This window comes from Epithele typhae (assembly GCF_022376455.1).
Source record: "Epithele typhae strain CBS 203.58 chromosome Unknown BXZ73scaffold_85, whole genome shotgun sequence".
Taxonomy (NCBI): Eukaryota; Fungi; Basidiomycota; class Agaricomycetes; order Polyporales; family Epitheliaceae; genus Epithele; species Epithele typhae.
Genome location: NW_025954276.1, coordinates 41,422 through 64,785, shown reverse-complemented (window position 1 = coordinate 64,785; position 23,364 = coordinate 41,422). Strand labels below are relative to the sequence as shown.

At 59.2% G+C, this 23,364-nt stretch overlaps 6 protein-coding genes across 6 annotated transcripts; 4 read left to right on the top strand and 2 right to left on the bottom strand.

Annotated features, from left to right (window-relative positions):
• Window positions 1-5,017: 5,017 nt before the first annotated feature.
• BXZ73DRAFT_17182 (uncharacterized protein) lies at window positions 5,018-5,710 on the top strand (the record flags this gene model as incomplete). Its single annotated transcript, XM_048017544.1, has 2 exons — window positions 5,018-5,201; window positions 5,262-5,710. Coding segments are annotated over 2 exons (633 nt in total), but the record flags the coding sequence as incomplete, so codon positions are not given.
• Window positions 5,711-7,716: 2,006 nt separating this feature from the next.
• BXZ73DRAFT_54874 (uncharacterized protein) lies at window positions 7,717-9,668 on the bottom strand (the record flags this gene model as incomplete). The annotated part of the gene is made up of 6 exons (XM_048021236.1): window positions 7,717-7,794; window positions 7,870-8,518; window positions 8,569-8,806; window positions 8,862-8,965; window positions 9,213-9,282; window positions 9,350-9,668. 6 exons carry the CDS (start codon window positions 9,666-9,668, stop codon window positions 7,717-7,719), a joined length of 1,458 nt encoding a protein of 485 aa, XP_047872640.1.
• Window positions 9,669-10,091: 423 nt separating this feature from the next.
• Window positions 10,092-12,368, bottom strand: BXZ73DRAFT_106530 (NGP1NT-domain-containing protein; the record flags this gene model as incomplete). Its single annotated transcript, XM_048016643.1, has 6 exons — window positions 10,092-10,205; window positions 10,262-11,338; window positions 11,391-11,659; window positions 11,706-11,862; window positions 11,918-12,066; window positions 12,122-12,368. The coding sequence occupies 6 exons, from the start codon at window positions 12,366-12,368 to the stop codon at window positions 10,092-10,094; spliced, it is 2,013 nt and encodes a 670-aa protein (XP_047872639.1).
• A 701-nt stretch (window positions 12,369-13,069) lies between these two features.
• On the top strand, window positions 13,070-14,035 carry BXZ73DRAFT_81606 (S15/NS1 RNA-binding domain-containing protein; the record flags this gene model as incomplete). Its single annotated transcript, XM_048023533.1, has 3 exons — window positions 13,070-13,094; window positions 13,143-13,766; window positions 13,824-14,035. 3 exons carry the CDS (start codon window positions 13,070-13,072, stop codon window positions 14,033-14,035), a joined length of 861 nt encoding a protein of 286 aa, XP_047872638.1.
• Window positions 14,036-14,670: 635 nt separating this feature from the next.
• On the top strand, window positions 14,671-18,503 carry BXZ73DRAFT_92765 (glycosyl hydrolases family 31-domain-containing protein; the record flags this gene model as incomplete). The annotated part of the gene is made up of 12 exons (XM_048026474.1): window positions 14,671-14,872; window positions 15,132-15,273; window positions 15,331-15,783; window positions 15,842-15,925; window positions 15,979-16,351; window positions 16,406-16,486; window positions 16,630-16,677; window positions 16,730-16,866; window positions 16,917-17,003; window positions 17,058-17,209; window positions 17,265-17,752; window positions 17,808-18,503. The coding sequence occupies 12 exons, from the start codon at window positions 14,671-14,673 to the stop codon at window positions 18,501-18,503; spliced, it is 2,943 nt and encodes a 980-aa protein (XP_047872637.1).
• A 1,283-nt stretch (window positions 18,504-19,786) lies between these two features.
• Window positions 19,787-22,727, top strand: BXZ73DRAFT_54829 (uncharacterized protein; the record flags this gene model as incomplete). Its single annotated transcript, XM_048021228.1, has 6 exons — window positions 19,787-20,197; window positions 20,269-20,755; window positions 20,831-21,388; window positions 21,461-21,792; window positions 21,852-22,391; window positions 22,449-22,727. The coding sequence occupies 6 exons, from the start codon at window positions 19,787-19,789 to the stop codon at window positions 22,725-22,727; spliced, it is 2,607 nt and encodes an 868-aa protein (XP_047872636.1).
• Window positions 22,728-23,364: the final 637 nt, after the last annotated feature.

Below are 23,364 nucleotides of genomic sequence, written 5' to 3'. Positions count from 1 at the left end.
CTCGACCCCGTCGACCACCCACTGACTCCCCCGCCCCCGCCCTGGGCACCCCGCGCCCTCCTCCCCCGCGCCCACGTAAACCTCCCGCCGTCCCACCACCTCCCTCCACGCCCCGGCCACGATGCGCCCTCGCGCTCCAGACCGAGACACCCGCGCACGTCTGCTTCCCTACCTTCCCATCCGCCCCTCCTCCGCCCGGGCGCCCGCGCGAGTCCACGGATGCACCGCGCCGGACGTACCACCGCGCTCCGCGGCCGAGCTATCGCAGGCACTCCCAAGCGAGGCCCGCGCACCCGAACTTCGATCGCGGCGCGTCTCGCGGCGCGCCATGCGCCCTCCTCGAGGCCGTCGTCGTTGCGCAACCGCGGGCGCGGCTTCTGCTTCTCCGCCGTGCGCGTGTAGATTAGACTGTCGCTAGAGCGGCCACAGCTCGAGCCTCGAGTACCGAGATACTGCTAACGGTATCTCTCGCCGCCGTCACTGTCGCCGCCGCCGCCTCCGCCTCCGCCCCCACCATCCCATCATCGGGCGTTCGTACGTTCATACTTGCACGAACAGGCGCTCGTGGTCCTGTCCGTACCTACTTACCGTCACCGCGCCACGATCCCCGCCCGGGGCGGGATCACCACACGCACGAATCACGACCCGCCGTGGTTCTGCCCGCGCAGCCACGCCCGCGGGAGTATATATCTGAAAGACACCTGCATCATGCTGCCAGCATTCCCCGCGCACGTGCTACCGCGGATGGCCCTTCAGCGGGACAATGCGTCCTTGCATTCGTACGGCTGTTACGCAGCCTTGGCGCTGCTTCCTTTGGCTGTCGATCGCACTGTGCCACTCCCGCAAGCCCGCGTCAAGTCGGCAGACGCCTCTTCCCCGAGCTTTTGAGAAATTTCCTTTTCGTCTTCCTCGTCAAAGCCCTATGGTAAGCGTGTAGACCACATGCGGTTCTGTCCGAAGGGAACGGGGTGTTGAGAGATGTGCCGGGCGCGGCCGGATCACTGCGGCGGACCAGAGAGTGTGAGAGATGGTGAGTGACGACGTGGGGAAGCCGCGGCTTCAGGTTGTCGTGGTATGTTCCCTACCGTCCTCCACGTCCGTCTCGTGTCCCGAACCAGCCGCGCCCATCCCTCATCTTCAGGCTAGAAGCCGAACCAAGACCATGAACGCATCCCACGCACCCCGCACCCCGCGCCTCGCACTCCGCGCTAGCGGCCCAGCCAGCCCAGCCCAGCCCAACGGAAGCGTGAGCTAACGCCCCCGCCCGCCCGCCCACGCTGGCCAGTGGCCACAACCAGTCCGAGCTACAGCCGGGCCCGCGCCTGACCCCGCGCCTGAGCGATCGGGCGCACACGCGGGACAGAGAGTTCAGAATCAGAAGGGCAAACTTCAAAGCGCAGACGCGCGCGCGCAGCTGCCGAGGGATAAGTGGGTCCGCGATTGTGGGTCCTCGACGCGATCTGGGAGCGTTGACGGGGCCGCCGGGCGAGGTTTGTCCGACAGGACCTCTCGGGCCCGGCGGCGGCGGTTGTGCGCGCTTCGGACGCGGGGACACGCCTGAGCTTGCGCTTGGTTTGGGGCGCCGACGTGCGGGAGCCGTGGAACCGTAGTGACGCCCGAGACGGCGAGAAGACGTCGGGAGCGGGGGGGGGGGGGGGGGGTCTGGAGTCGAGTGTGGCCGAGGCTGCGGTCGTAGGACCCTCGAGACTGCGGCGGGACGTGTGTGTGTGAGCGAAACGCTGTTTGTCTTTTCCGTCGCGGGCGCGCTGGTTGCAGCGATGTTGATGGTAGCAGATACGCAGAGCGGCGACAACAGCAGCGCGCGAGCGCGGAGGGTGAGGGAAGACGAGGAGGTTTCGGAACGCCGCCTGCGCTGCTGCTGCAGTGACGAGAACATGAGGGTGCGTACGGGCCCGCTGCCGATCCCGGGTCCGCGCTCCAATGAGTTCTGAATCCTGCCCGGCCCTTCCAGATTCGCGCGAGGTGCGGTCCCGAGCGGTCTGACATGCGAAGGACAGGAAGCGTCAGACGCCGGTCGAAGACAGAGAGCAGGGTCGGGGGCAAGTAGAACACACCTCCCAGTGCTGGAAGGCACAGCGGCACAACCTCGGAGTCGCATGCAGCCGGAGGCGCGATCGCGAGCGCAATCGGGCGCTTGTGCGCGCATGCTAGTGTCGCGGGCGTGCGAGCGCTGATGGCAAGGTTCGTGCGCGAGATCGAGGCACGGATCTGCGCCGGGCACACCGTGCCGTAAGGGCCCCAGAGTCGGTTCGCGTGTACGCGGATGCTCGCAGTCTGGTGAGGCCCTGGTATGGTTCCCGCTAGGATCGTGCATTGGGGGCAGGTCCTGGGTTCTGGGACCGGCAAGGCGTCCGAAGGCGGCCTCGGAGCTTCGAGCGTTGTGGATATGCAAGGGCGAGGCGTGACGAGTATGGCGGTACTGTACAGGTACTTGATGCACGATGCACCGGAATGCGCGCGCGATCATGGTGCAGGCCGCGCCGGGCACGAAGGTAGTGGGGTCGAAGTAGGGATCTAACCAATCATCAGGGTGTGCATGATACTAGACGTAAGCTAGGCGACGCCCACCTCGTGTGTGAGAAACCAATCCAACGGTAAGACCGGGCCCAGGACGGCCTGAGCTCCCTTCTCGAGCCTTGGGCTACATGGAAGTGTGCAGATACCTCGACGGCTGAGAAGGCATGATCGATGCGCTCAAGACCTGGGTTTGCCCATTTTGGCGCGTCAGACCCTGGAAGGGAGTTTGTTTGAAACACATACCGCATACACGCCCCATGCGCCCCAGGGTAATCGGCCACGTGGTGGGGCCAGTGTCGGGAGCGAGAGAGCATGGGCTGCCCCGCGAACGTTCAGCCTGCTATATGAGCGCGTCGGACCCTGCCGGGCCGCGCGCTGGACACGCAGGTCACCTCGGATTGGCCAAGTCGGTTGAGAGCCCGATTGCCGCGTGCTCGCAGCCGTTGTGCAGGCGAGCGCAGAGAGCGGTACGCCCGGACATCGTCGTCGTCGACACATGAATCAAGCAGATGAGCGTGGCTTCGGATGGGTATGTGAGATCCCATCGCAGGTCCGGTCCGTGAAACTCGCCTCTTTCGCGTGCATGCACCCACGAGGCACAGTGCCCCCGAGCCCGGACGCGCGGAACCTTTGGCTGGAGGTCCAGGCGCGCCTGCGGGTTCAGCGGAAACCATCGCGGGCTGTTGCGGATCGACATCCGAGGAGTCGAGGTTGGGCGATCGTTCGGCGGATGGCAGGCGTAGATCGATGTGAAAGCAGCTATGTGCGAGAGAGATAGACACAACGTTGGATGTGCACGGTCGATAAACGTTGGCTGCGTCGCTTGGGCTAATCAGATCGCGACAATGATTCGGTTATGGGGGTGGGAAGGGAAGAGAACCAGTCCGATGAGCCTTCCTGCTGGACGGTGACAAGTCGCCGGCCGGCCCGGATGGCCGGTTCACCCGCCAGTGAGCCCATGGTGACGTCAGACTATACTGACCGCCATGGAAACGTCTCGGATGTACGTGCATGCTTACGTGGTCACTGGGGCCTACAAGGATTACTTCACTGTCCTGCGGAATATTTTAATGTGCTAGCCACGTACTTGATTACATGGTCGTCTTGATGGATCGTCTGGGCTAGTCTGTGGTAGCGTGGTGAAAAAAATGCGAGTATGTAATCCGGCGGCATCACTTCCTGGAATACCGCCCGGCTAATTAGCTCTGACGCACGAAGCTTACTGAGATGAGAAACGCACCGCAAGGACCGCATACGAGCACAAACTCTGATGTATGCGTGCTTCTAAGCCTGGATCACTCGTTCTTGCGCACTGTGCAAGTCTTATCCGCAGCTAGGCCCTGCAGGGACAACTCCCGAAATCGTTAAAGTGCAATCGGCGGGGAAAGGTCGCGCCAACCCTGAGGCCTGATCTATGCTCAATCCCGTATTCGCCGCCCTCATCTTCCAACACAAGTTGACGCTTCGGACTCCGTGACGGTGGCAGGTATATATTTGGCCTCGCTGTGCCGGCACCGTCCGCAGTCGATGGTGTGATTTTTGCACGTGGAAAAATGGCTTGAGCACAGGACTGTTGGAGTACGCTGTGAGTCAGGCTAGAAGGTGCGCTCGCCCAAGGCTGGCAGTCAGAGCGAGATAGGAGTCGTGGTCCAAGAGAGCATGGCGCTTGTTGTGGAGCGCTCCGCCATCGGGGGAATGGCGATTAGGTAATCACAGGGTTCGTCTTCCCGACGCGCGCCGGGGGTCTCTCTTGCCCTCTCGCCACCATCTGCTTGCCCCGCCGCGCGTGGTGGCAGGGACACAGTGCTGGTGAGTGCGCCTTTCAGCAGACATTGGTGGTGACGACAGATTGCCATACTCACGGCCTTCGTCATACAGACTCCCTTCCATTTCCCGATCCTGGTGACTTGGTAGTAGTTGGCACTGCCATCTGCCCACGCATATTCAATTTCCGCCCACACTCACACTTCGCTGGCGAGCCCGTTCCCTGCGGGCGCAAGCCTTATCTGACATGCCTGAACACAACCTCCCCCGCTTCGTGCAGTACCCAGGTCCGCGGCGCGAAGACCTCTGGGTGGGTGATCTGATCCCGAGTTCCGCCCACGGCCCAACTAACCCAGATCGCTCGTTCGCGGTGTAGGGCGGCGGCGACATCACCCGTCCCTTCCTCGAGAAGCCTGTCTCGTTCGTCGCCCGTCCGTGGATGCCGCGGCGCACCCCAGAAGACAAGACCGTGAAGGAAGATCACCCCGTCGAGGCGTACGCCATCGATCCGCCACGTGCCAAAACGCCCCCCGGTCCTCGTCCGTACATCCAAAAAATCCCAGACCACGGTCACGACCCTGAGGACCTCGAGGTCTACCATTACGGCAAGGTGGCTTCGCGGCTCACAGGGCGTAAACTCTACTGCATCAATCCCGATGGGGAGAAGAAGGTTCCTGACGACCCCGAAGGTGTGTACGACCTCGTTCGCGAGCTACCTACTCCGAATCTAGATCGGAATAAGGTCGCGCGAGGGCGAAAGGTCCCTGTGCAAGGATCAGATGCGGCGATTGGCAGACGATTTGTTTGCCCAGTAGAAGAGTGCTCGAAGGCATTCACCAAGAGGGCGCATCTCTTTCGTCATATGGAGTCACTGCATGCCGCTCCCGATCCCTTTCGAGGTACGCCATCTCCATTAGATGTAAACTGGAATCTGAAGTGGTCGACCGATGAAACTACAGCACCCGTTTGTTCCATGCCCTTCTGCGATAAGGTCTCGCTTCGAGAGGACAACCACAAGACACACACGGAACGCCACAGACTTTACCAAGAGATCTTCCTTTGTACCGGCGAAGACAACTTCAAAGGCACGCATATCATTAATGCCACCGCCGACATATGGGACAAAGTCAACCTCAAACCGTTCGCGGCGATGGAGATCACCCCCCTCATCCTCGACAGCTGGCTATACAAGGAGCGCCAGCGTCGGGAGTTCCCCGACGACCCTCGGTTCGCCCATTCAGAGTACAGTTGGGCAGACAAATATTTCCTCGCCCATCCGGAGGAGGCCGAGTATTTCCTCAGCTTTCCTTTGGGCCATGACTGGAAGTGGCAATTCCCGGGATGGAACAAGAAGGAGTTCCGGCGGGAGGGCAGCAACTGCCTCATGGGCAAATTCAAACTTGATATCCCACATGGTGCCCCACCGAACACACCGACCTCTTTGCCACCTCCCCCTGGCCCCCCTCACCCCGCGACTGTGTACAAAGGCTACCCTTCGTATCCCCCGGTATCCCCATTCGCGCCGGCTTCGGCATCTTGATCTTGTCTCCCCTCGCACCTAGTTATCCCCCCAGCTTTCTTCGCCATCCTTCCACACACCACGCTCTGTCTCCTTGCCCTATCACAATCATCGCTGCTCTCCCGTATTGCTATCACTTTCCATCCTAGCACTTTCAATGCACGTCAAACCCTCGAATGCTCCCATACCGCTCTTATCTCTCTCTGCTCTTCGTCCTCTCGCTATCACGCCGCCCTGCTTTCTCCCCTCCCCCCTCCCATCCTAATGCTCTCAACGCGACCCGAGCCCTACGCCTGTGTCATTTCGCGCTGTGTTTTTGCATGCTCTCTGCTAAGTGCTATCGTCCCAGTCCCAGCCCCACTGTGTGGTGGCTTCGATTTACCGCCCGATGTATTGCTTCCTCGTCGTTATCACACACTGTGAAAGTCCCAGCTTGTTGCAGCGTTATCTATGTGCCCCGATTCTGGCGGCCGATCAACACCTCATCGACCGTGCGTCCAGGGTGCGCGGCGGCGAAATGCACCGACCGTGCGTGCATCTGGACCCACCCGTAGGTTACCACAAGTCAGCGATACCCGCGAAGCGCACACGCGCACACGCACACACACACACCCGTTTTTCAAATTCAGAGTCCAGAACAGCGTCCCTCAGGGCAAGTACGACGGTCCCGACGCCCACCCAATCGCACCCGCGCGACGCGCGTCCCATCCCCCGGGGCCACCGCGCGGCATTCGAACACACTGCAAGCGGCCCAAAACATCCCGCGCACACACACGCGCCCAACTTCCTACCACTTCGAGCAGATCTCCGACCCCTAATGCGCGCCCACAGCGCACGGTCGCGACCGCGGCCTCCTTCCCGCGAAACGGTGTTCCGGTCGCAGAGAGCCCCATATCCGTGTCCGATCGTGTTATACTTACCCACCACCACGAGGGTGTGCGCGAGCCGTAAGTTCAAGTACAACGGTCGGGAGGGCTCGCGCCCCGCCGGCCCTTCGCCCACGCCCACCGCTCCGCCCGCGGGCTTTGCGGAGACAGCGGCAACTTCTGCCAGTTGATCGGATCGCCGGCCGGTACGGTGCGTACGCTCACTCTGCGATGTCGAGGACGAGCGGTGCGCAACATTAGCACGGGCGCCGGCTGTGTACCGCGCGCGCGTCGGTGGAAGCCCGGCGCCGACGCCTCGACGCGAGCGTATACGACAGAAAGCGTCGCGGGGCGGTGTCGCGTGGTAGGCCTGTGATCATGATTATGGTTACGTAGTGACCACAGACCACAGTTGCTCCGGTCGCGCGCTCGAGCACGTCCGAACTGCCGGCCGGTGGCCGCACAATTGCCTCAGGGCGATGCGCGCGGGTTCGCGGCCCGAGGCGGGGCACCATGGTCCTTGAGGACCTAAATAAACCTGTCTGTCCTTCACGCGCTTCTGGTGGATCGCGCGGGGAAGCCGACGAGGCTCAAGGGTCGATGCTCGGGCACGAAGGAAAGTCGTGGTGTGCGCGGCCGTGCAGGCTTCGACGGCCAGCTTGGGCGGACAGTACCAGTATTACTAGATTCGAAAAAAAAAATGCGATACAGAGCGTTAAAGGCTAGGCGTACATGTATAACCAAGGATTATGGTCCCGTCGGCGGCATTAGTGTCGCTCCATTCGCGAGCGGTGCGCCCTGCGCGATTAAACGGTACGTATCTTGGACGTGGGTAGTGGTGGTTGACAGGAGTTGGTGGTCGGGAGACTGAGGGATGGCGGGGCTGTGCGGAGGGCGCCAGTGCCGACGCGTGGCGGGATGGGCGAGTCGAGTTTAGGATTTACGGCTTTTGCGACGCCGGGAGTCGCGACGCCTTGCCTCTAGAAGGCTTGCGACGGGCGGAGGGGTTGAGGGGGTGACGACCGGGAATCAGAAGAACCGGGTGCTCTCCACCGGGAACCCGTTCACCATCCGCATCATCACCATGTTCGATGTCATTGTCGAGAACTGCCAGCAACCACGACCGGTCAGCGCCGACGCCCCCCAGCCACGCCAGAAAGAACGGGAAAAAAGAACACGCACCCCGTTGCCAATGAGCACCTGCGCCCGCTGCCCGACCAACATGTCCACCGCCTGCGCGATGTACTTCTGCTCCCAGTTGAGCACGAGATCGCGCGAGCTCGTGATGAGTTCCCAGTCGCCGTCGTGCCAGAGCGCGAGCTTGAGCTCCATGACGTACTCCGGGCTCCCGTTCGTCATGATGAACGCCCGCCGGAGGCCCTTGCCCGCCGGCGTGCGCCGCACCTCCCTCACCCGCTGCACGATCTCGTCTACCGACGGGTAGCAGTGCTTGCGGTAGATCGCGTGGTTCTCGGGCGTGTTCCAGCCCCAGTCCTCGTGCGACGGGACGGTGAACTGGTCGGCCATGCCCGGGAGGTTGTTGACCGCGACGTAGTCCGAGGACCAGTTGCCGATGTGGATGCAGTGCTCCTCGAAGTCGCCCCGGCGGACGTGAAGCGCGAGCAGGCCAGGAATCTCGGGGTATCGCTCCCGGTTCGTCGGAGTGTTCAAGGAAGCATAGTAGGGCTCCACCGTGTCGGAGGATTTGAACAGCTCGCGGTTGTTGTCGTAGGCAAGCTCGACGAGCGGCGACCACCGGAAGTGCGTGACGATGGGAGAGCTTGTGAACTCGTCCCAGATGTCGTGCATGGCGTACTTATCTCCAAATACCCTGCAATCGCATCAGGCAGGGTTGCACGAGCCATGACACATGATACCCACATGTAGTTGAAAAGCTGACCGGAGCCAAGCGCAGTCTGGACACAAGGGTCTTCGGTGCCTTTAAGTTTCGCAACCCAGCCATCGGTGATCTGCTTGGCATTGTTCTCAGAGGAAAGATGATCGTGGACGTCTTCGCGGATGTAAACTTTAGGCTTTGGGCAAAGCTTCTGGTAGTACTCTCGGCTCACAGCCAGCGGAGCGTGGTTGCTTGCTGGAAGAGGGTCCCCGGTGAAGTAACCTGGCAGAGTGTAAGCCATCAGAATCAGAACACCTGCGAAAGACCAGGAGCCGACCTCTGACAATCGCACTATAGGGAATAGTGGAGGGGATCTTTTTGCCGTTGTAATCAGAGTACAACGAGCCGTCCGCGTTCCATGTATAATTGCTAAAGACGAATCTGTGGGTGAGGTTAGCTTCGCGATCGGTTGTGGGTGCTCAGGCCAGACAGCGGAGCCCCACCAGGAACGTTTGCAACAACTCTGGGGTGCTGACACCCGGAACGTATCTTGCTTCCAGCGCGTACTGCCGGCGAGTTGCGCAGCAAGGGGACGCCGCAGCAGCAACACTGCCAGCCAACCCGTACGAGGTTACGCACACTCGCCGCCCAAGCCATGCGAGCGACGCAAGGGATAAATGATACTCACGATCGTCCGGCTTTGTACGCGATATAGGCGTTCAGCAGGTATTCCTCCATGCCGTTGCCCCACCCAGTCCCTGCAGGAGCAAAGGGCGAAGAATGAGTACCGCGCGCGCACATTCGCAAGACGGCGCCGAAACGCACCTCGCGCATGACCGGCGACATAGAAGAAGCTTTCTGTCGGAGCGGGCTTCTTGCGCTCCCAGTGATGCTGGGGCAACCGCAGCTCGTCGAAGTGGTACGCAGAGTAGAGCGGTGGCAGTGGTGCCGGAAGTAGCGCATTCTCGTTTGGCTGAAGGGGCAGTGGAGCCGCGGCGAGAGGCGCAGCGCGCCAGATGCGCGCGAGGAGGAAGAGGAGGGCGAAGGCGACGAGGATGAAGACGGCGTAGCGTCGCGCGAAGAAGACGAGCAGGTTGGGGCGAGACGAGCCCTTGTCGAAGCCCCTGCGGGCGGTGGGGAGCATGGAGGCGCGTTGGTGGGTCTTCTCACGGTCGTGTCGGTCTGGCCCCTGGGAGCGGGAGAACGGGAGAGGGAGAACGGCGAAGGGGCGGGAGGAGGACAGCTGGAGGCTCATGTGCGCGCTCGTCCAAGCTGTCAAATTAAAGCCTGTCATTGCACCCTTTTCCCGCGCACTGCTCGATCGCGTAAAGCTCTGATGTAAGTACACCTTGTTTGAGTGGAGTTTTGTATGCACAGCCAGAGGCCTATCGTTGGATATGAAAATGGATGTCGACGACGTTGCACTCTCATCCCAATGCCTAAGCGTCATCTCCTGAGACCACTTGCCTTGACATGACTGCTGCGGGTTCCAACTGGACCTCGTGCAGTGAGCAATTGCATTGTGAAGGTATATAGCAACGAATAAACACAAGATGCGAGGCATGCTCTATCGTCTCCGCGTGCGACCTTTGTCGCCGGATTGCAACGACTTCAAGACGGCCGCTTTCTGGCGATTCTTGTTTTTCACGTTTGCACTCGTGTAGAAGTTTGTTGCCTTTTTCTAGAGATTTCAAGACGAGTAAGCTGAGGGGCAATAGAGTGTATCTGAGAACGTACCTTGTTGGTCGTCACACGACGATTCTTTTGTGTTTGAGGCGACTCCTCGCCCGACACAGCCTGAACAGGACCCTTGGACGGCTCGACTTCATCTTCATCCTCATCCCCATCCTCATTGTCGTCCTCATCTTCACCCCCCTTTGCTGCGGCGTCGTCACCTTTGAAGACGTCGTTCCAGCCAAGCACCTCCTCTTCCTCTTCCTCTTCATCGTTTTCCTCACCGTCTCTCTCGGCCTCCACTTCTTCTTCGACTTCACCCTCACCCTCATCTTCGCCCTCGATAGGCCGCACGTCCTCACCTACGAACGTGTTCTTCTGCATGATCGAGCCCAAGTTCTGCTTGACGCCAATCCGGTGCCCCTCCTCCTTAGCCGCGGTCTTCCCCTTCCCCTTCGCATCCCGTGCCGCCCGCGCCTTCTTCTTCTCCTCCACCCTGTTCAGCTCGTCCGACCGCTCCGGCGGCGGCGCGAAGAACGGGATCCGCCCCCGCACCCAGTCACTAAGCAGGATCTTCGCGACCGACTCCCGGTCCGGCTCCCCGCCCTTGAGCAGCCGGCCCTTCATGCGCGCGAGCTTGTCCATGAACGCCTCGGGCTCCCACCCTTGGCTCGGATCGTCCGCGTCGGGCAGAGGGACCGCATACGTGCGCGCGAGGTAGACGGGCTTGACGCGCTCCATGAGCGCGGGGACGTGTTCGGAGGGTGTCGCGAGTGCCTCGACGCGGACGACGCCCTTGAGGACCGTCGACGTCTGCGAGTCGCGCGCAGAGGTGGGGACGATGCCAGGGCAGTCGATGAGGTAGATGCGCTTGGTGAGCGTGATGTACTGCCAGACCTTGGTCTCGCCCGGGACGGGGGCGACGTTGCAGACCTTGCCGGACTTGAGGGTGTTGATGACGGAGGACTTGCCGACGTTCGGGTAGCCGATGAAGCCGACGGAGATCTGCTTCTTGTCCGAGTGTAGCTGCGAGAATTGGCGGAGGAGCTGGATCAGGGAGCCTTTGCCGAAGGAATGGTTTGGCGAAGCGTGGAAGGCGAGGGTGGGGTAGCGCGGCGTGAGGTGTTGGATGTAGCGCGCCTATACGTAGATTTGTGAATGCGTTCGAGAGACGGCAAGGGACGAAACGTACAGTGACCCAGTTGGGCACCAGGTCGCACTTGTTAATCACAAGGACGACCTGTTTGTGTGCCTTCTCCTTCCTCACAAACTCCAAGACCGACTCACAGAGGGTGCCAAGAGGGTCCCGCGCGTCGATGACATGAATGATCACGTCGGAAGAGTCGATGACCTTGTACAGTTCTCCATATATGCGACGAGATGTGCCCTTGGCGTAGATCGGCTCGACGATGTCGGCGTGGGTTTGGAAGTCATTGCCCAGGGATGTCGAAGCCTCTGCCCCTACACAAAATGAGAGCAGATACGAGAAAGGGAGAAGCGAACCCACCTGGTTCCCCATCCTCAGCAGCTTCCTTGATGTCTGCAGCTGCCGCGCTTGCCTTCCCAAGCTCCTCGAAGGTGCCGACATCTATCCTGGGCTTCTTGCGTTGAGCCTTGGGACCAAAGGTGTCCTTGAACGTCTCCGTCTCAAGGATATGCGACCGCTGGTTTTGGGGCACCGTTGTCCGATGTTCAGAAGAAAAAAAGGGAAAGACGTACCTTGCGAGTATTCGGGTTCGCCGCATCGTCGATGAACGCCATGGGCAGCTTGTTCTTGCGCAGCAGCACAGAGTACGGGTCGTTCTGCCTCGCAGCGAGACTCGTCCGAAAGTGATCCAGCGCGGTCTGCGAGATCACCCTCGTGTTCCCTGCCCCCTCCCTCAGTCCCACCGCAAAACTCGGTGAATGTAACAGAGAACGCACCGAACCACCGCCGATCGGGCTGCACACGGCCCGGCTTCGTCTCGTCCTCGCCCTTCTGGAACGCGGCGGCCTGGATGATCTTGCCGTCCTTGTCGCGCACGGCCTTGCCGCCCTTGAGCATTTTCAGCCGGTTCGCGGTCTTCGCATTGTGGTAGAAGTTCTCGCCCTTGACTTTCTTGATGTAGGGGGTGGAGGAAGAAGATGACTTCGTCTTGGATGATGCTGGACTTTTCTTTGAGGGCGCCATGGCTGAGGACCAGGCTTCGAAGGAAGGGGAGGAGGGCAAAGGACTGAGAACCGAGGGCGCTTACGAGATTTTTGGCGGGGCGTCATGCACGTGCAGCTGATTCTGAAGCTGAAGCTTTCCACAACTTTCAGGTCGACGTTGGTCGACAAGCTACAGCTAAGGACGGCGATATGGTCCGCAGGCAGAAAGTGGAAACGCATAGGTCGCTGACAACCTGATAGCCTCGGGGAACAAACCTCTCCGGACGAAATTTAGCTCCAACACATACCTGCAACATGTACGAACGTTGCGACTGAGAACATTGAGCAAACTGGTGGTGAGGGCGAACAAATGATTGCAATTCATGCGAAACTAAATACGATACAAGAGTATAAAGGATGTCACAGGGGTATGTCGACATGCCGCAACATGGAGAACATGAGCTACGACACTTCCTAACCTGCTTTTGCAAAGCCATGATCTCGAGAGGGCAGAACTCCGAAGAGTCTCTGGCACTGTCTCAACGGTCGGGAGATCTGGCGTCGAACAGCGTGGCTTCTCTCTGGAGAGAAAATAAAAATTGCGCGGGAGGCGAAGACTATATACCCTGGCGCTTCAAGACATTCACACGATCACGGTCACGCGAGCCGACCTTCTGGCGCCCACAGTCGCTGCTGGATGCCATCCCCTCGTCACTCCCACTCCCCTGCTCGCCGTTCGCCATGTTCGGGGCGCATATAGCCCAGTGTGAGTGCCTCCCTATGATTTCGCAATTACGTGCTTATTCCATGTCAGGTTCGCGCGCAGTCGCGTCGACGAGCTCAGCACGCGCCGCCTCCTTGCACACCTCTGCCGTCCTACAAGCCCAGCTTACCCTCCGTGCTTCGGCCCGCGCCCGTAAGATACAACGCACACTCAAGGCCTCCCTCGAGCGCCGCGCCGAGCTCGAGGCCGAGGCTCGCGCGAACCGCCCCCATGTCATCCTCGGGCACAAGGCCGGCGACGAGGCCAAGTGGAAGAACAGCGACCTCGCCCGCATCCTCGTGACCGCCGAGGACATCGCCAACAGCCCCCCGCCGTCGATCGACCCGAGGACGGGCAAGGTTGTGCTGCCGAAGTACATGAGCTACGGCCTCACGGAGAAGGAGACAGAGGCGTTCTTCGAGGTGCTCCCGCACCTGACGGTGCAGGGGCAGGTGCAGAACCAGACCAAGGGCGACAATACGGAGGCGCGGACACTGGTCAGCGCGGAGGTGAATGCCTCGAGGGAGGTCCCGGGGAACAACTTGATGTTTGCGCGGTTGGTCGACTTGCGGAACGCGGACGCCGGAGGAATCGCGTTCGAGAACCGCAGGCGCATCGTGGCTGAGTTCTCGGAGCCAGAGAAGCCCAATGATACTGGGCGACCAGAGGTGCAAGGTGCGTCGTACGTTCTCATTACCTCTCCGCGTTTCTCACCTCGACCGGCACATGCAGCTGCCATTATGACGATGGAGATCCGCAACATGTGGAACCACCTCATTACGTTCAAGAAGGACATCGCGAGTCGTCGGCATCTTCGCCAGATCATTCACAAAAGAGCAAAGATCCTTCGATACCTCAAGCGAGTTGATGAGGATCGGTATGACCGAGTCTTGGAGAGGATGGGTGTCGAGCGTGGTGCAGTTGAGGGCGAACTCGTGGTATAATCTATATCTTACAGTCATGCTATACATCCACCCCTTCTTATCCCAACATGTCGTAATGAGGGTGCCCTTTCACTGTTGACCGCATGAGTTGTGCTTCTGAGAGTACTTCGACTGAGAGAAGAGTGCCCGACGCCACAACAGTGAACACGTTCGAGTGTGCGTCGGTCGGCGATCTGCCTTCTCTTCTTCCCTCATGTCGAACCCTCCCCACAGCGCTGGCCACTCGCTTCAGGCATTACATACCCACACCTCCGTGTCTCAACGTTGCACGGCAGTGCATTTCTCCCCGCGTTCTTTGGAACCGTCCAATCCGTTTCTCATGATGCGTCAAGTCGCGTGCGCAGCTAACCGCCGGTGTCGAGACGTAAACAGCCTCACCCACACCGTCCTCGAGCGCAGCTAAATCGACACTACGAGGGCACATCTGACCCCCTCCTCGCCCCACGTTCTCCCCGTCAGGCCAATCTCCTCCCTTCGCGGACCGATCGTCTCGTCACTGGCTCGGACAGGTCTTCGCGAGGATGCTGAGCCTAACGCTCGATGCCGAAGTCGACGGCTCCTATAAAGCCCGCCGACCAGTCTCGCACCGCAACCTCCGCACCCTCCACCGTCTCCTCCGCGCCCTCATCTTCACTATGGCCGCCAGCTTCTTCGCTGGTGCGCTGGCGTTGGGCGCCTCCCTCTACGTGGGCAAGGACCAGGTCCCGATGCTCAAAGCTTGGTGGTCAGAAGCTGGAAACATCGTGTACGACGGAGAAGTGCGCGCAGCGTTCTCGCGCAACGTCTCATCGTGCCCAGGTTCGTCGCTAGTTTCACTCCCGCGGTTCCCCCGAGGAGGTTCTGTGGGGTATTGGGTCTACATGGTCGGACATACGGCCCGGAATCTGTGCGCAGTGCAGGCGGGTCGGCAGGATTCCCCTCTGAGACCCGTGAAATCTTGTCAGGCCGAGCAAAGTCAGAGCCCCCGCCGTGACTTCACGAGACGGGGGAATAGCGTTAAGCGAAGTCTTAATCTGACACTGGCCTTTGGGCAGTTCGCTTTTGCATACTAGTGGGAGTTTGCAGAGGCAGTACTAATGACGACCTCTGCTCTCAGGATACGAACTCGCGTTATCTGCATTTCATGAAACCGACACCGGCATTCATGCCCGCTTAGACCTCGCCGGACCGGCGTGCAACGCATACGGTCATGATATTGAAACTCTAATCCTAGAAGTTACTTACGAGACACAGGACAGGCACGTACCGAGAATTCGTTACGGCATCTTCCAACGCTGATCCTCTGACTTACATAGGTTGCACGTTAATATCTACGACAAGGCCCGCTCGCAGTTTGCGATACCTTCCTCAGTCATAAACGTAGATCAGGGCTCTCGCGAACCATCTCTCAAACGAAACTCGGATCTCGTCTTTAACTACGAGGGTTCCCCCTTCGCTTTCTGGATCACACGACGCTCCGAACCGGATGGTGTCCCGCTCTTCGACACCCGCGCCTCTTCTCTTCCGAAGACTCCCATCGCCCCGATCATCCCGTCCGACAAGCGCACTGCACTCAATGGCTTCCCTCTTGTGTTTGAGGACCGGTACTTACAGCTCACATCTGCGCTCCCCCTTGACACGAACATCTATGGTTTGGGGGAGGTCGTTGCAACAAATGGATTCCGTCGTGACACGGGCGCACACGGAGGTGAAGGCACAATTCAAACCATGTGGGCTCGCGACGCCGCGGACCCCGAAGACGAAAACATGTGAGTCTACTTTGACGTCTCTGGTACCTCACAGCTCACCTTCTATGTTCTCTACCAGCTATGGCTCCCACCCCATCTATATGGAGCACCGTTATGACGAGAGGACGAAGAAGTCCAAGTCGCACGGTGTATTCTTGTTCAAGTACGTAGTCTTTTCCCATGCTGACGCGTATATAAGCTTAGTGGAGTGTATAGCTCTGCTGGTTCCGACGCCCTCCTCCTTACCCCTCCTTCATCATCTGTCTCCCTCCTCCAGTACCGCATCCTTGGTGGCAACCTCGACTTCTACTTCCTTTCTGGTCCAGGTCCGCAGGAAGTCATCCAACAATACGGCGCCCTCATCGGCCTTCCGACATGGCAGCCGCTGTGGGGCTTCGGCTTCCACCTATGCCGCTGGGGCTACATGTCCATCGCGGAGACACGCGATCAAGTGCAGCGTATGCGCGACGCGAACGTCCCGCTCGAGGTGATGTGGAACGACATCGATCTCTACCATGACTACCGGGACTTCACGGCGGACCCGGTGAGCTTCAACGCGGAGGAGGTTCGGACGTTCATCCGTGAACTGGTGAGGGTGTCTCGTCGTCCGCGTAGTTTTAATGCATGCTTAAGGGTACTGCAGGGCTCGAATCATCAGTACTACATTCCTATCGTCGATGCGGCTGTTGCACACCAGACCAACAGAACGGATGTTGTGAGTAAGGTCATCCCGAATCCTGATTAAATCACTCACCGCGTCCTTTCAGTACGACCCATACACGCGTGGGACTGAGCTGCAAGTCACAAGCAAAATTTTATGCGCCGTCTTACCTACTCACAAATCTGTTTAGTGATGTCTGGATCAAGAACCCTAACGGCACTGAATACGTTGGACAAGTTTGGCCAGGATACACTGTATGCGTGCGATATTTTCCTATGTGAAATGTCGTGTTCATCACTGTCTTAGGTCTTCCCGGATTGGTTCTCCGACAATGCGGCATCTTTCTGGACCGATGCTCTGACCAACTGGTCCAAGTCTGGCGTAGAGTTCTCAGGAATCTGGCTCGATATGAACGAGATCGCATCGTTCTGTAGTGGTTCTTGGTATGCCCTCACATGCTTCCTGTCCCTGTGTTTGCTCATGATTCCTGCAGTGGTTCAAATGCCGACTGGTCGGACACGTCTGTACCTTTCAGCCTTCCCGGAACCCCTGGAAATCCTGTGAAGCACTGGCCTGAGGGGTATGTTTCGAGGATATTCTACTACGATCTGCCACGCTGACCTCATACCTTCAGATACGATGCGAGCGTATGGGGGAAAAGTGGAAATATCACGATAAACGGCAAGCCCACGTATGACCCGAAAGTCCGACCCCCGATGTACAGACGCGCCCTGGACGATGGGCCGGAGATCGACCTGAGCGCTCCGCCCTACGCGATCCACAATGGTCAGTGTCACACCGTCCGTCTGTTTATGCGAAATACTAACGTACGATTTCATAGCATATGGCGAGCTCGGTTTCAAGACTGTCGCACCTTTCGCTATGCATGCCAACGGCATCTCAGAACTCGACGTGCACAACCTCTGGGGCCTCATGGAAGAGAAGGTGACGCACGGCGCGCTGCTCAAGATCCGCGACAACAAGCGGCCCTTCATTATCTCCCGCTCCACCTTCGCAGGATCTGGCAAGTGGACAGGCCACTGGCTCGGGGACAACTTCTCCAAGTGGTCCTACATGCACTACAGCATCCAAGGCGTGCTGCAGTTTCAACTCTTCCAGATTCCGATGGTTGGAGCGGACACCTGTGGCTTCGAAGGGAATTCGGATGAGGAACTGTGCGGCAGGTGGATGCAGCTAAGCGCATTCCTACCCTTCTACCGGAACCACAACATCCTCGGCGGCATCCCGCAGGAGCCGTACGTATGGGACAGCGTGGCGAGTGTATCACGCAGCGCGATCGCCACGCGGTACAGCATGCTTCCGTACTGGGTACGTCGTTCTTCCTCCCTTCCCCTCCACAGATCCACTAACTCACCCCTTGCAGTACACCCTCTTCGCCAACTCCTCGACCTTTGGCTCTGCCCCCGTCCGCGCCCTTTTCTTTGAGTTCCCCGACGAGCCCGAGCTCTTCCCCATCGACCAACAGTTCCTCCTCGGCCGCGACATCCTCGTCACCCCAGTGCTCACCCCGAACGCATCCACCGTTGCCGGCATCTTCCCTGGGCGCGGCACGGTCACCTGGCGCGACTGGTACACCCACGCGTCGATAGCCATCCCCACCGACGGGTCTCCGGTCACGCTCGACGCTCCCCTCGGGCACATCAACGTCCACGTCCGGGACGGCGCCACGATCCTCCTGCACGCGGAGCCCGGATATACGACCGCGGAAACTGCGGCCGGCCCGTACGCGCTTCTCGTGAGCCAGGATAAGGACGGATACGCTTTCGGGACGGCATACGTTGACGATGGAGACACGATGCCTCCCACACCTAACTCGACGATCAAGTTTGTGGCGAGCAAGGGCAAGGTTACGGTCACGGTCGCGGGTAACTTCCACGTCGCGCAAAAGCTCGAGACCGTCACAGTCCTCGGCGTCGGGGCGACGTCGCCAGCGGCGGTACAAATCAACGGGAGGGAGGTCCCTGCGGGAGACTGGGAGTATGTCGAGGGAGTGGAGAAACTGGTCGTGAAGAACGCAGAGATCGACCTGAACGAGGAGACGACCGTCACTTGGGCCTAAGCCCCGGCACTTGTTTGTTGTATATTACGACATGTAGCATGAATCTAGAGTTCCTGGATGTCTGGATAGTCTTAACTGAAGCTGCGGTTCAATCAGCGTAGGATGCTTGCCCTCCATGAGCGCTGAGCGTCCATATCAGAAGCGCCCAAATTCTGGAGCGAAGTCCACAGCGGCGCCAAACGTGCGGTCTATATGCTCTGCCTTTTCCTACTATCTCCTCCCTTCGTCTTCGCTCACATTCTCTCGTAGGTAACATTGCAAGGTATTCTGCCTGACCGCATTAGCGCGACGAGTAGCACCTATCTTCCGTTACTGGTCACCATCTTCAAGTTCCACGGACCACAGTGACTTCCCTTGGTAGTCAATGCGTGGACCCAATCATGACCTCGCCGCACCTTCCTCGGGAGTCTTACAGAATAGTATCGAGAGTAGGCCTGGTTTCCCAAATGAAAAATCGAGACCCCCAAACCATCAAGCTGTTTTCTGCTCTCTGTCGCCACCGTGCCAGTAATTGGATTTTACTATCAGGAATCGAGGTGCGCTTCGTGTCTACCCAATTTCGAAATAATCGGCGACATACAGGCTTGATTGCGTACAGTGGTTGTTACGATCAGGACATGTATGCGGGTTTAGGCGTCCAACCACACTTTACGGATTACTTCGCCGTTGAATCAGTGGACTACATTCCGAACCCGAGTCCAAGAAACTTCGAGCCTTCGTCGAAACCTGACCTCACAAGTCACGACGGGCTTCGACTCTGTCTGCCAGGCCGGGTATAGCCGTCAGCTCAAGTCCATATTCGCACCTCCGCCGATCATGGTCCTTCGAAACCTCTCGGATTTACGTCTACTGTGAATACGTCTCTACTCTTATATGCTCGTCATGTACCAGAACGTGTAATCGTGAAGTGGGTAACGGCGTGTTGCTTTCGTTCCGAATGCATGGCAGGCGACCGCAGAAAAGCTTCCGACTCGGATGGATGAACGATGTTGAGAGGATTTCGCATAGTCTGAAACATTGAACGAGTGGTATAGGGGTTTGAGCGAGTGGTCTCCTGTGGTCTGGCCGGGCTGACTGGATGAACGGCATGCCGAATTGGGCAGCGCTTGGGAATGTGGCTGACGACGGTGGCGGCGGACGCGGGTTTGACCTCGACGTCCAGACCCCCGCCAGTCTCTGCTGCGTTTCGGCTGAGGATCAAATATGGCTCACCGCCGTGCGTGATTTCTGCCAGTCGGGCTGCTCTCTTCTCACTCATCACAGTGTCCTCGTCCCCGGCCGGCATGGTCGACTTCCCGTCCTCTGGCCCCGACATCCACATCGCACCGAGCCCATCTGCCCTCGACCTCGCCCAGCAGCGGTCGACATATCTCCCCTTCCGCCGCATCTCTCTACCTTCTGCACCCAATCTCATCCACCGCCAGTCGATTGTTTCAACCGCTTCGTTCGACTCCCTCCCCGAACCCCGTCCCCTGCTTGGGCCCGTGCCCGTGACTCCAGTCGTCATTCGGAATGCTGTCCACGGGCCCAAGTCACGTCCTTCAACCTCCCAGCTGGATCCGGCGCGCCGAGGGGTACGCAGAAGGGAGAGTCGAGTCATCGACGACCAGCGCGAGGCGAAGCGGCGCAAGGTCATCACCGAGTTCTACGAGACGGAGAGGTCCTACCTCGACGGGCTCGAGCTCATCCACTCGGTACGTGCCGTGATTTATCATGGTCCCGTCGTACGATGGCGCCCTGACGTGCGAATTGCGCATATACCCAGCACTTCCTCACTCCCATCATTGCCTCGCTCGACGGCTCCCAGCCGCTGCTCACCCGTGCGGAACTCACCTCCATCTTCTCCAACTTCATCGACATCTGGAATTTACACCGCTCCTTTTACGCTGCTCTCACCGACTTCCTCAATACATCCGCCGACACTCGTGCTCACTATGCTCCGCCCCCGCTATCACCTGTGCTTCTAGCCCACTTCCCCTACCTTTCGCTGTACACGCCCTTCGTCAGCTCCTTCTCTGATGCACTTGCGTCATATGCGGCTCTGTTGCGAAACAACTCAGCATTCTCTGCGTTCATTGCGGAGAAGGAGGCGGATCCGAAGTGCGGGAGACTCAAGTTTAGGGACTGGTTGTTAACCATCGTTCAACGGTGTCCACGGTATCTGCTTCTCCTTAAGGATATGATCAGCTGCACCGATCAAGAGGATCCGGAGTATCAGTCGTTGACGGCGGTTCATACACTTGTGTCGAAGAGTGAGTTCTCAGTCTCTTCCGACATCTGGGTACTGCTCCACAGACCATCGGAGAGCTGACCGTTATGCGGTTTAGTCACCATGTCTCTGAACACATCATTGCACACCCACGCCCAGACCCTTTCGCTTCTGGCTCTCCAACGCAACACCTCGAACCTCCCCTTCCAGCTCATCTCCCCCGGCCGTACCTTCCTCCGGCGCGCTCCTCTTCTCCAGCTCGAGAGCTCGTCTCCGCGCGAGCGCGAATTCCTCCTCTTTTCCGACTGTCTCATTTGGCTTTCCAGCGCCGACGGCGAAGGCTTCTCCGACAAATGGGCTGCGCTCTCCACTTCACCCACCGTCGATGTGTTCAATCTGGCGACCGGCAACGACCGCCCTCGCTCGCGCACTCGTAGTGATGTGCACCACGAAGCAGACGCCATGCGCCGCCGACAGTCCATTCTTCAACTGAAGCTGAATGGCAGCCCACGGAAGAAGCGGCAAGCCAGTACCGGCGTCGACGAGCGCTGGGTTTACCGAGGTCATGTCGAGCTCGTCGACATTGAAGTCGTCGTCAGCACGACCTGTGCTGGGGACGGACTTGAGTATGGTTTCGACTTGTTGAGCCCGCATCGGTCGTTTGCGGTGTACGGAGGTGAGACGTTGACGTCATTGCTGATGCGGGTGTCGGAAGCGCTGACTGGTCTTTTTCCTTCCGCCGCGACAGCGAACGAGGAAGAGCGAGATGAGTGGGTGACCGCGATCCGGAATGCAAAGGCGTCGTTGCTCGTGTCGTTGAGCGTGATGCAGCTCAACTCGACGTTGACGTCGTCGGCATCGACAAACCACCTGCGGAGAACACTACAGGCCTTGCCGTATGCGCCTGAGGATGACACCAAGCCAAAGCGGGGCAGGGTTGAGCACTTCGTGCCCGCGGTTTGGGTCCCAGATGGGAAGACAGAGAGCTGCATGCGGTGTGGGAGGACCTTTGGATGGAGGAGACGGAGGCATCACTGTCGCCTCTGCGGGCGTTGCGTGTGTGGCGGCTGCTCGGGGAAGGTGCGTATTTTTTGCTTCCCCCCACACCGTTCTCTCCATTCAATCCCTCTGCAATATAGACGTTCTTCATTGTCGACTCAGACAAGGACTCAAAGTCTGCCCGCGCGTGCGACTCGTGTTATGACACCGTCTTCCCCCTCGTTGAGCAGCCTTCGGAACCCCATGTAATCGTCACCGCTGGGACCATGCACGGCCACTTCACACTCTCCGGCCTCAAGTCCATGCCTTGTCTCCTGCTGGCCGCTGAAGGCGGCGGTGTGTCTCACTCCGCGTCAGCACTGATGGCCATCGACCTCGACCGATCGTTCCCCAGATACGATGAGGACGACGAGCTCGAGCCCGATGGCGACGCCCCCCTTTCCCCGCCGGCCGTTCCGGTGCGCATGAAGTCCGCTGCAAGGCCGAAGAGCTACATCCAGATCTTGGAAGACTTCCAGGAGCGTGCAGGCTCCCCAACCCGCTCACCACGGGCTTCACGGTTCAGCACCCACTCCGTGTTGGACGAGACCCATGATGTACCGGACGAGCGTGAAGAGGATGCGCTGGCGGCATCTATGGGCGGAGAAACCCTCGCGGCGTCGATGGGTGGGGAGACGCTTGTGGCGGATGACGACGGTGTGGACGGGAGGACGAGCGTCACACCGACACCGCGCAAGGAGAAGGAGAAAGAGAAGGAGAACACCGCCCGCAGGAACAAGCGTTTCTCGCTTCCCGCCATCGCGCTGCAAACGAACCCGGTCACGGCGCGCCTCGCCGGACAAGGGCGCGGGCACGGACACGGCTCGAGCATGCACAACCGATTCTCTCTCGTCCTCGGCAAAGACGACCTGGCCCACTCAGCCTCGCACATGCGCGTGCGTGTGGAAAGTCCGAAGAGGCACAGTATCGCGGCGGGGCGGTTGTCAGAGCTCTTGGGGCGCGTGGGCAAGGATTAGTTGGGACTTACGGGGAGCTTCATGGTGCGTGGCGTGTGCAAGCGTTGTATTGGACTTATAATCGCGCCCCGACCTTCTTGTCTCCCCGGACGCTGCTCGTTCTCGTGCTCATCGTCTCTCTCCCCTCATCCCCGTCTTCCGACCCTTCATATGTGACGACACATTAAATGCACGAAAGCGACGACCACGACGGGCCCTTGCTGCCGTCAATGACTGTACGATACCAGATGGTGACTCCCTAGACCATGATGCACGCATATACCTGCATCGCGCGCGTGCTCTGTCCTCTGTATTTTTGCTTTCCTGCCCTCCACGGTTCGAGTACTTTCTTGCCACCCTCCATAGCTTTCGCATGCCTTTACGACCATCATGACGCAATTGTATCAATGACTTGTTACTTGTATCTGGTGAGAGCTGAGTGCCTGGTGAGAGCCGAGTGCCTGGTGTGAGCTTCGCTGTGCGTTGTCTTCTCTATCTCCTTTCTGTGCAAGTGTCTCTTCCGCAAACAGCGCAAGCTCAAGTCGGTGGTGGGGATCAGGCTGCTCCCGGACTCGGTCGTCTCTGCCGCCCGGCTGTCGGTATCGATGCGCACCGACACGAAACGAAACGAATCATGGCTTATGCTACACGGTCGGAC